The sequence below is a fragment of the Nerophis lumbriciformis genome, linkage group LG11 (genome assembly GCF_033978685.3).
Source record: "Nerophis lumbriciformis linkage group LG11, RoL_Nlum_v2.1, whole genome shotgun sequence".
NCBI lineage: Eukaryota > Metazoa > Chordata > Actinopteri > Syngnathiformes > Syngnathidae > Nerophis > Nerophis lumbriciformis.
Genome location: NC_084558.2, coordinates 49,617,023 through 49,629,461, shown reverse-complemented (window position 1 = coordinate 49,629,461; position 12,439 = coordinate 49,617,023). Strand labels below are relative to the sequence as shown.

The window sequence follows — 12,439 nt, the reverse complement described above, 5'->3', positions numbered from 1 at the left end:
GATCAACTTGAGATCTTTCTATCGATATAAAGTTATTTTTTATGTTTAATTCCCTTTTTTCACACCCTGTGTTTCATGGCAAAAACACAAAATATGCAATATTTTTCCCAAAAAGATTTTTAAAGTGGAATATTTGATGTGAAGTACAAAAACCCCAAAAGCAGTGAAGTTGTCACGTTGTGTAAATGGTAAATAAAAAGAGAATACAATGATTTGTAAATCCTTTTCAACTTATATTCAATTGAATAGACTGCAAAGACAAGATATTTCATGTTCACACTGGTAAACTTCTTTTTTTTTTGGCAAATAATCATTAACTTAGAATTTAATGACAGCAAAACATTGCAAAAAAGTTGTCAGAGGGGCATTTTTACCACTGTGTTACATGGCCTTTCCTTTTAACAACACTCAGTAAACGTTTGGGAACTGAGGAGACACATTTTTGAAACTTCTCAGGTGGAATTCGTTCCCATTCTTGCTTGATGTACAGCTTAAGTTGTTCAACAGTCCGGGGGTCTTTGTTGTGCTATTTTAGGCTTCATAATGCGCCACACATTTTCAATGGGAGACAGGTCTGGACTACAGGCAGGCCAGTCTAGTACCCGCACTCTTTTACTATGAAGCCACGTTGATGTAACACGTGGCTTGGCATTGTCTTGCTGAAATAAGCAGGGGCGTTCATGGTAACGTTGCTTGGATGGCAACATATGTTGTGTAAGTTACCAATGTCTTGGGCACTAATACACCCCCATACCATCACACATGCTGCCTTTTACACTTTGCGCCTAGAACAATCCGGATGGTTCTTTTCCTCTTTGGTCCGGAGGACACGACGTCCACAGTTTCCAAAAATCCCACCGATTCGAACTCGTCAGACCACAGAACACTTTTCCACTTTGCATCAGTCCATCTTAGATGAGCTCGGGCCCAGCGAAGCCGGCGACGTTTCTGGGTGTTGTTGATAAATGGCTTTCGCTTTGCATAGTAGAGTTTTAACTTGCACTTACAGATGTAGCGACCAACTGTAGTTACTGACAGTGGTTTTCTGAAGTGTTCCTGAGCCCATGTGGTGATATCCTTTACACACTGATGTCGCTTTTTGATCGAAGGGATCGACGGTCCGTAACATCATGGCTTACATGCAGTGATTTCTCCAGATTCTCTGAACCTTTTGATGATATTACGGACCGTAGATGGTGAAATCCCTAAATTCCTTGCAATAGCTGGTTGAGAAATGTTGTTCTTAAACAATTTGCTCACGCATTTGTTGACAAAGTGATGACCCTTCGCCCCGTCCTTGTTTTTGAATGACTGAGCATTTCATGGGAGCTGCGTTTACACCCAATCATGGCACCCACCTGTTCCCAATTAGCCTGGTCACCTGTGGGATGCTCCAAATAAGTGTTTGATGAGCATTCCTCAACTTTCTCAGGTCTTTTTTGCCACTTGTGCCAGCTTTTTTGCAACATGTTGCAGGCATGAGCTAATATTTGCAAAAAATAACAAAGTTTACCAGTTGGAACGTTAAATATCGTGTCTTTGCAGTCTATTCAATTGAATATAAGTTGAAAAGGATTTGTTGTATTCTCTTTTTATTTACCATTTACACAACGTGACAACTTCACTGCTTTTGGGGTTTGTATTTGATTCCACTTTTTAATGATTCATGACTTTTCTCGAGCAGCCCGCCGACTTCATCGGCAAGGCCGCCCTCCAGGAGATCAAAGCCAAGGGCCTGACCAGGAAGTTGTCCTACATCGCGGTGGACACGCACGACATCGACCCCGAGGGCAACGAGACGGTGTGGCACGACGGCAAGGTGAGTGAGTCCGCCTTCCTTCTGCTCCGAGCCAGTCAGTGACCCCGCCCGCCTGCCTGCCTCGCCAGGTGGTGGGCAACACCACCTCCGGCGCCTACAGCTACAGCTCCCAGCAGAGCCTGGCGTTCGCCTACCTTCCCGTGGACCTGTGCTCCGTGGGCCAGAAGGTGGAGGTGGAGCTGCTGGGCACGAAGTACCCGGCCGCGGTCATCCAGGAGCCCCTGGTCCTCACCGAGCCCACGCGGACCCGCCTGCAGAAGAAAGCCAAGAGCAAAGCATAATAAGTGCGACTGTGGTTTATTTACAGGACCATTCAAGGATGACTCAACGGGGAACTGAATCCTTATTATATTAGAAGTGTTTTACATGCAGTCTAAAGCGTAAAATACAGGCTAGCAAGAGTCAGCAAACAATGGAGCAACTAAAAAACATCCAAAAACCTCCATCAACGTTTTATATGCACGCTGTAAGCATATATGCAATGTAGTGATTTCTTTCCGATCTGATACCGAGTAAAATTCAGGTTGGTATCGGCGATACCGATCCCATACCAACACTTTGTGCAAACATACCTAATTTGTCCGCTAAAATTTAAAAAGTCGGAATATATCTACAGCATGAATAAAGTCTAGTGAGTTAGTTAATTAAAAACATAAAATGTTACTAGCTTATGAAGCACCCCCCGCGACCCCAAAAGGGACAAGCGGTAGAAAATGGATGGACGGATGGATGGAAATATGACAACAACCATAACAAACACTGTTAAATATGTTAAGTTAAAGTTAAAGTACCAATGACTGTCACACACACACTAGGTGTGGCGAAATTATTCTCCGCATTTGACCCATCACCCTTGATCGCCCCCGTGGGGGGTGAGGGGAGCAGTGAGCAGCAGCGGTGGCCGCGCCCGGGAATAATTTTGGGTGATTTAACCCCCAATTCCAACCCTTGATGCTGAGTGCCAAGCAGGGAGGTAATGGCTGCCATTTTTATAGTCTTTGGTATGACTCGGGCCGGGGTTTGAACCCACGACCTACCCATCTCAGGGCGGAATTTTTTTCCGGATATGGGAAAAAACAACAGTGAAAATGTAAAAAAATTGGTATAATATATAATTAAAATAATATACTTAGTCACCTATAATGCAAAGCTGACACATATCTGTTTTTAGCATTTTTTTATTATATAAAAACAACACCAATATGGCCGCCACAGACGTTGACTTCTCAGTATGTGGCCCTTTGTCGAAAAAGTTTGGACGCCCCTGAACTAAAGTATCGATATTTTGATTTGAGAATCAATATTAGAGCGTGAAGACCTGGTATCGGCGGTATCAATATTTCAGTGCACGTCACTAACAGGCACTTTTATAATAATAACATGTAATATTGACATGTTTTGCTCATTTTTAAGCATACGGCGGCATATTATTTTCACTGATGCATCACAACGTTCGTTTCCCCACCCAACAACAACAACAACACTACTATCATGCAGACTTCACAAGACACAACAGAGACTACTTTGGGACAAATGATGATGCAGAAACTTCTATTTTTGAGCCTGAATATACAGAGGATGAGGTACAAGTTTTATAAGATGACTAAACAGATCCAGCAAGGCACAGTATTGCCAAGTGCTGAACAAGAAACACAAACTACGAGCATAATAAAACAATCACTTACTGTACAGTGTCTGCTCTCACTGGGATGCCGACTGATGGGGAGTTTATATAATCATAATAGTCAAGAAGGTTTAAAAAAAAAAAAAAGGTGCTTCAAACGAGCGTCTTTTCGTGTCTTTCTCGCCACCTCCGGGTCTAAATTGGCTGTCAAAGTTGACCAACTTCTCGGTGTATGGCCACAACCTTCTCCTATCCGGGTGAGAGGTGTGATTTATAATCTAGAATGAACTTTCACCAACTCAGAGGCGATGCAGCAGCTCAGTATGTCATTATAGCTATAAATAGATTGTCTCCATTAGCGCTCATAATAACAATATCGCTAACGCTTGGTTTTATATTCAAGTCCAGACATGTCAATAAAGTTTTGTTGGCGGTTTTTGGATGTTTTTTAGAAGGCTTTATCGACGGAATAATGTAGCCACCTCGTACTTGCCATATTTTACGATTTAGAATGCATAAAAAAGAAAAACACATGTGTTCTTGTCTTACATAGGGAGTGTGAATGATAAGCAACATTTAAAAAAAAAAAAGTGAAGTTCCCCTTTAATGTGATGTCACAATTTCCACACTTCTGTTCTTTGCCAAACAGGAGTACAATGAATGTATGCAATGTACTTGAACCACACTGTCTTAACCTGCAGATTGATTTCATGTGTGTAATTCCAATGTTTACATTTTTCAACGTGAAGAATTAAGGAAATAATGCTGCTGAATGAATAGAGAAATGAACGGGTCAAAAATGTACTAGGCTGTCATAAACAGAATTAAAGATTTATATAAAAGGTTGTCTTGGTTTTAAAGCTATATATATATATTTTTTTACAAATATGCATTAAAACACAACATTAGTACCTTGGTGAATATCTGTTTCACATGTTAGTCTTCTTTCCACACTAAAGTTGGCCATTAAAAAAGAAGAAAAAACACATAATAATAATATATAAAAGTGTTGCATAATAAACAGTAAAATAAAACAACCAATATAGCACTTGAAAAAAAAACTTAAGTATAAAGCAACCATTCAACATGACACATAACAAAAAACATAATATTATACATACAATATACAAAAAAGTATCAATACACATTTTGTCTATTATTATAAAAAAATGGTATTGACCTTGACAAGAAAAATGTCGAGAAAAAGGACTTTTACTGTTATTTATCTGCAATATAACCCCCTTACACGATGCTATCAATTGACATAAAATAACAATACATGATATAAATAGAAATATGATTTTTTTTTTTTAAAACAAGAGTCAGCGATGCACACACAAGGACGCAATGAAAATGTTTTTTGCTAAGAAATGGACTTTTACTATCAACACCTAAATGATTATTTGAACACAATGAAAATATACATATAAAGAATACAATACAAAAGCACACATAAGTAGAAATGTGAAATTATATTATTGAAGTGCAAAAGTGCAAAGGTTTTGCTTTCTTTGCCGGGAATACAAAAAGAGCACACTTAACAACATATAACATTTTGTAATATTTTCGGTAATATTACCATTATTAATACTAACTTTATTCTTAATATATTTAGTAATATTACCATTATTAATACTATCTTTATTCTTAATATATTTAGTAATATTACCATTAATAACACTACTTCTATTCTTAATATCTTAAGTATTATTACTGTCATTAATACTATCTTTATTCATAATTTCTTTAGTAATATTACCATTAATAATACTATCTTTATTCTTAATATCTTTAGTAATATTACTCATTTTAATACTATCTTTATTCTTAATATATTTAGTAATATTACCATTATTAATACTATCTTTATTGTTAACATATTTATTAATATTACCATTATTAATACTAACTGTATTCTTAATATATTTAGCAATATTACCATTATTAATACTATCTTTATTCTTAATATATTTAGTAATATTACCATTAATAACACTACTTCTATTCTTAATATCTTAAGTATTATTACTGTCATTAATACTATCTTTATTCATAATTTCTTTAGTAATATTACCATTAATAATACTATCTTTATTCTTAATATCTTTAGTAATATTACTCATTTTAATACTATCTTTATTCTTAATATATTTAGTAATATTACCATTATTAATACTATCTTTATTGTTAACATATTTATTAATATTACCATTATTAATACTAACTTTATTCTTAATATATTTAGTAATATTACCATTATTAATACTATCTTTATTCTTAATATATTTAGTAATATTACCATTAATAACACTACTTCTATTCTTAATATCTTAAGTATTATTACTGTCATTAATACTATCTTTATTCATAATTTCTTTAGTAATATTACCATTAATAATACTATCTTTATTCTTAATATCTTTAGTAATATTACTCATTTTAATACTATCTTTATTCTTAATATATTTAGTAATATTACCATTATTAATACTATCTTTATTGTTAACATATTTATTAATATTACCATTATTAATACTAACTGTATTTTTAATATATTTAGTAATATTACCATTGTTAATACTATCTCTATTCTTAATATATTTAGTAATATTACCATTAATAACACTACTTCTATTCTTAATATCTTAAGTATTATTACTGTCATTAATACTATCTTTATTCATAATTTCTTTAGTAATATTACCATTAATAATACTATCATTATTCTTAATATCTTTAGTAATATTACTCATTTTAATACTATCTTTATTCTTAATATATTTAGTAATATTACCATTATTAATACTGTTTTTATTGTTAACATATTTAGTAATATTACCATTATTAAAACTAACTTTATTCTTAATATATTTAGTAATATTACCATTATTAATACTATCTTTATTCTTAATATATTTAGTAATATTACCATTAATAATACTATTTATATTCTTAAAATCTTAAGTATTATTACTGTCATTAACACTATCTTTATTCATAATTTTTTTAGTAATATTACCATTAATAATACTATCTTTATTCTTAATATCTTTAGTAATATTACTCATTTTAATACTATCTTTATTCTTAATATATTTAGTAATATTACCATTATTAATACTATCTTTATTGTTAACATATTTATTAATATTACCATTATTAATACTAACTGTATTCTTAATATATTTAGTAATATTACCATTGTTAATACTATCTCTATTCTTAATATATTTAGTAATATTACCATTAATAACACTACTTCTATTCTTAATATCTTAAGTATTATTACTGTCATTAATACTATCTTTATTCATAATTTCTTTAGTAATATTACCATTAATAATACTATCATTATTCTTAATATCTTTAGTAATATTACTCATTTTAATACTACCTTTATTCTTAATATATTTAGTAATATTACCATTATTAATACTGTTTTTATTGTTAACATATTTAGTAATATTACCATTATTAAAACTAACTTTATTCTTAATATATTTAGTAATATTACCATTATTAATACTATCTTTATTCTTAATATATTTAGTAATATTACCATTAATAATACTATTTATATTCTTAATATCTTAAGTATTATTACTGTCATTAACACTATCTTTATTCATAATTTTTTTTAGTAATATTACCATTAATAATACTATCTTTATTCATAATTTTTTTAGTAATATTACCATTAATAATACTATCTTTATTCTTAATATCTTTAGTAATATTACTCATTTTAATACTATCTTTATTCTTAATATATTTAGTAATATTACCATTATTAATACTATCTTTATTGTTAACATATTTATTAATATTACCATTATTAATACTAACTGTATTCTTAATATATTCAGTAATATTACCATTGTTAATACTATCTCTATTCTTAATATATTTAGTAATATTACCATTAATAATACTATTTATATTCTTAATCTCTTAAGTATTATTACTGTCATTAACACTATCTTTATTCATAATTTCTTTAGTAATATTACCATTAATAATACTATCTTTATTCTTAATATCTTTAGTAATATTACTCATTTTAATACTATCTTTATTCTTAATATATTTAGTAATATTACCATTATTAATACGATCTTTATTGTTAACTTATTTAGTAATATTACCATTAATAATACTATCTTTATTCTTAATATCTTTAGTAATATAACAAAAAATAATACGATCTTTATTCTTAATATCTTTAGTAATATTACCATTATTAATACTATCTTTATTCGTAATATATTTAAAAAAATTACCATTAATAATACTATTTCTATTCTTAATATTTTAAGTAATATTACCGTTATTAATACTATCTTTATTCATAATATCGTTAGTAATATTACCATTAATAATACTATCTTTATTCTTAATATCTTTAGTAATAATACTATTATTAATACTATTTTTCTTCTTAATATCTTTAGTAATATTACTATTATTAATACTATCTTTATTCATAACATGTATAGTAATATTACCATTGATAATATTATTTTATTCATAATATTTTTTAGTAATATTACTATTATTAATACTATCTTTATTCATGATATATATAGTAATATTACCATTGATAATATTATTTTTATCTATAATATCTTCAGTAATATTACCATTGATAATACTATTTTATATTTTAAAATAATCAAGAAAAGTACCATTTGTAAAAGAAGTTATGGAGTGTATTCATATACAAAGAATTTATGTACAATCAAGCACATTTAAAAAAAAATTATATTATTTTCTAAAACAATGACATTTTTTTAAAACAATGAAATTGGATATAGTTTAACTGGAAAATAATGAATCAACCTCTGATGGAATAAAAACATATGTTGCCTAAAGTAAAGTTAGCATCGCGCTTAGGACAACAAGACGCTCCTGCCTGGAAGCGGCAACGCGTTATGACGTCACTCGGTCAAAACGCGTTCAAATGTTGCAATTTATAAAATTAAAAAAATAAATAAATACATTTGAAAAAAAAAAAAACACAAAAAACGCTACAACGGCGCGCTTCCCTGCCGCGTCTCTCGTTCACTTTCAACGCAATCTGCACTGTGTTTGTACTTATTTTGATTATTATTATTTCTCAATTCTTTGTAAATGTTGCAATTTGGTAAAAAAAAAGGTTTATAAAATCAAATACATTTAAACATAAATAAAAAGAAAAATACACTTTCAACGAATCTTGGTGCTTCCGGGTTTATCACGTGACTTGCTGACGTTGTCGTGGTGCAATTGGCTGCTGAGTACGAGGCAGCGTTTTCAAGCGTCGAAGCTAACATTTCATTGTTATTATAATTTTTTTTTTTCCATTCTACTCTGTTTCGACAACCAAACCTGTTATTTTGGGAGGAGTCGTTTAGCGAAACGACTGTTTGTCTTGTTGGAACCCGTAAAAAGAGCGAGGTGCACTTCCGGGTTGACTTATTTTTTTTGTCACAGCCACTAAAAGTAAATTCCACCGAGTTAAACTCTGAATAATGGCCGAAGGGCTTCTTAGCTTGTGCTTGCTCGTCGTCGTCGTCTTCCCCGCCGTGTTGGCGTCCCGGCAGCCGCATATTGTGGTCATACTGGCGGACGACTTCGGCTGGTACGACGTGGGCTACCACGGCGCGGAAATCAAAACACCCAACCTGGACAAGCTGTCCGCCGCAGGGGTCCGCCTGGAGAACTACTACGTCCAGCCTATATGCACCCCGTCTAGGAACCAGCTGATGACGGGAAGGTACCAGGTAAGAACCTCCTTTTGGGTACCAGGTAATTAACACTGATTTGTTCAATTACAGACAGCAAATAATGATTGTAGCGCCATGTAAATGTTGGTCTACGGACCCGGAAATGACGTCAGACTGACCTACGTGTTTAGGTCAAAACTAAAATGTTATACAAGATTTTAAGGTAGGTAGGTCTTTATTGTCAAGTACACAAGTACAAGTACAATGAAACTTTGTTCTCAGCGCAAACCCGTTCAAGATTAGACAAACAAACAGTGTACGGCATGGGCACACCTGCCAACCCTCCCGAATTTTCCGGGAGACTCCCGAAATTCAGCGCCTCTCCCCAAAACCTCCCGGGACAAATATTCTCCCGAAAATCTCCCGATTTTCAGCCGTAGCTGGAAGCCACGCCCCCTCCAGCTCCATGCGGACCTGAGTGAGGACAGCCTTTTTTCATGATGGGAGGACAACAGGGTGACAAGAACTAAATCATCCAGACTAGAGATAAATTGTATTATTATGTTTATTTTACCTAAAAATAAATATATTTATTAATTTAAAAAAAAAAAACTAAATACATTTTTACTATATTTTGCTAAAAACATCAACATTAATTGTATTTTTATTTGTATTTTTTTGTGACTCCTTATTACATCCAGCCATAGAATTATACATTAAAATAAACATATTTGAAATCATTGATTTTAAATTATCATAATAATTCATTTAAAATGCCCATATTTAATTATTAAAATAATTGCTTGTTTATCAACAACTTTAGCATTTTATTCATTACATTTTGAAACTCTCAGAAGCCAAGTTATGTTATATTCCTTAATATTTATTTATGCAAGTTTGAAGTATCAATTATCTAAACACAGATTTGTTTGCATATTTTCAGGATGTAGATACCTCTATATATATATATATATATATATATATATATATATATATATATATATATATATATATATATATATATATATGAAAAGAAATTGGACGTTTGTTCCGCACACTTTACCGACGAAAGCTATGCTACGACAGAGATGGCAAGAATGTGTGGATATCCTGCGACACTCAAAGCAGATGCATTTCCAACGATAAAGTCAAAGAAATCTGCCGCCAGACCCCCATTGAATCTGCCGGAGTGTGTGAGCAATTCAGGGACAAAGGACCTCGGTAGCACGGCAAGCAATGGCGGCAGTTTGTTCCCGCAGACGAGTGAGCTAAACCCCTTATCGACCCTAGCTTCCCTGGCCTGCTGACATCAACTCCAAAACTGGACAGATCAGCTTTCAGGAAAAGAGCGCGGATGAGGGTATGTCTACAGAATATATTAATTGATGAAAATTGGGCAGTCTGTACTCTCAAAGTGCATGTCGTTGCCAAATGTATTTCATATGCTGTAAACCTAGTTCATAGTTGTTAGTTTCCTTTAATGCCAAACAAACACATACCAATAGTTGGTTAGAAGGCGATCACCGAATTCGTCCTCGCTTTCTCCCGTCGTGTCGTTTTCGTCGGTTTCGCTTGCATACGGTTCAAACCGATATGGCTCAATAGCTTCAGTTTCTTCTTCAATTTGGTTTTCGCTATCTGCCTCCACACTACAACCATCCGTTTCAATACATGCGTAATCTGTTGAATTGCTTAAGCCGCTGAAATCCGAGTCTGAATCCGAGGTAATGCCGCTATAGCTTGCTGTTCTATCCGCCATGTTTGTTTGTGTTGGCATCACTATGTGAAGTCACAGGAAAATGGACGGGTGGTTAAAATCAGGTAATTTGAAGCTTTTTTTAGGGATATTGCGTGATGGGTAAAATTTTGAAAAAAACTTTGAAAAATATAATAAGCCACTGGGAACTGATTTTTAATGGTTTTAACCCTTCTGAAATTGTGATAATGTTCCCCTTTTAAAGTCATATACAACAATTGCGAGAACAACTTTTTACTGTCAATATCGGCTACTGAGTTTCATTTTTCAATGATTTCTGATAGTGGTGTGTTTCGGATTTTTTCAATGAAAAAAATGTGCCTTGGCTCAGAAAAGATTGAAAAACACTGATATAGACGATCTTTGACTAGTATTGTTGTCCTCATAAATAAAACAATATTCTTGAAGAGCATTTTTACGAGGGGTGTGCCAGTATTTTTGCATTTTTGCACTACTCCGGTTTTCCCGTAATTAGTACGGTTTTCATCAACCTATTCCGGGTTACGGTTGCAGTGATAAAAAATACGGTTTTTCATTAATTAAAAAAAAGTTTTTTTTAAAAGTTTTATTCACGAAAGCACGTAACAACAATGACAATCGACACTGCTTCCCGTAACTTCCTATCGAGCCATTCCGAATGCCATGCGCAAGGCTATTTATAGCACCGCTGCCAAGCACGAGGCCATTGTTTCCAAACGAGCGAACGATCATGGAATCAGCCGGAGAAAAATCGCAAACGAGTCTTAAACCGAAAAGAAAACTGCACTCATTCCGTGAAGAATATTCAAAATAATTATCCGTTCCAAAAAGGGTGAAAACTACGCGAATTGCACCTTGTGCAGACAAGATTTTTCGATCGGACACGGAGGAATTAGTGATGTAAAAGACCACGTTGGGACAAAAAAACACAAGTCTAATGCCGTTGTTGTACCGAAATCTGTTACCCATCGGAATTTGTAACTCCAGGGGGCGATGTTCCCATGACGTTTGTTTGATGGTTAAACGGCAAACCCAAAGAGGAGAAGAAGAACGCTTGCGTAAATGGCGTAAACTATCCTTAATGCTGAAACGTCAGTTGTCAGAATTTCAGCATTAATAATAACAATGGACTCATACTATAATGAAAGTAAGTCATTGATTTCCAGAATATGTGTAATTTATTAATGCTGAAATTCTGACAGCTGACGTTTCATTCCATGATAGCTTTTAATCCGGAAAATGTATGTGTGTGAGAGAGAATCAACAGCTGATACAATGGACTCGTACTATAATGAAAGCAAGTCATTGATTTCCAGAATATGTGTAATTTATTAATGCTGAAATTCTGACAACTGACGTTTCAGCATTAAGGATAGTTTACGCCATTTACGCAAGCGTTCTTCTTCTCCTCCTCTTTGGGCTTGCCGTTTAACCATCAAACAAACGCCATGGGAACATCGCCCCCTGGAGTCACAAATTCCGATGGGTAACAGATTTCGGTACAAGTGGAAAACTTTCAACGTTTTTCGTCGCCCAAACAGATTCTTTGGATGTGA

General features: G+C 33.1%; 2 protein-coding genes across 2 annotated transcripts in view; both read left to right on the top strand.

Annotated features, from left to right (window-relative positions):
* The window catches only part of dmgdh (dimethylglycine dehydrogenase), a 53,085-nt gene extending 50,165 nt beyond the window's left edge, over positions 1–2,920 (top strand). The window contains exons 15-16 of the mRNA XM_061966286.1: positions 1,685–1,819; positions 1,888–2,920. Coding sequence (XP_061822270.1) covers positions 1,685–1,819; positions 1,888–2,100 — 348 coding nt within the window. The 3' untranslated portion in view covers positions 2,101–2,920. The remainder of the gene's footprint in view (positions 1–1,684; positions 1,820–1,887) is intronic.
* Positions 2,921–8,715: 5,795 nt separating this feature from the next.
* Positions 8,716–12,439, top strand: part of LOC133609975 (arylsulfatase B-like) — a 53,090-nt gene continuing 49,366 nt past the window's right edge. Inside the window, exon 1 of the mRNA XM_061966019.2 lies at positions 8,716–9,205. Coding sequence (XP_061822003.1) covers positions 8,954–9,205 — 252 coding nt within the window. The 5' untranslated portion in view covers positions 8,716–8,953. The remainder of the gene's footprint in view (positions 9,206–12,439) is intronic.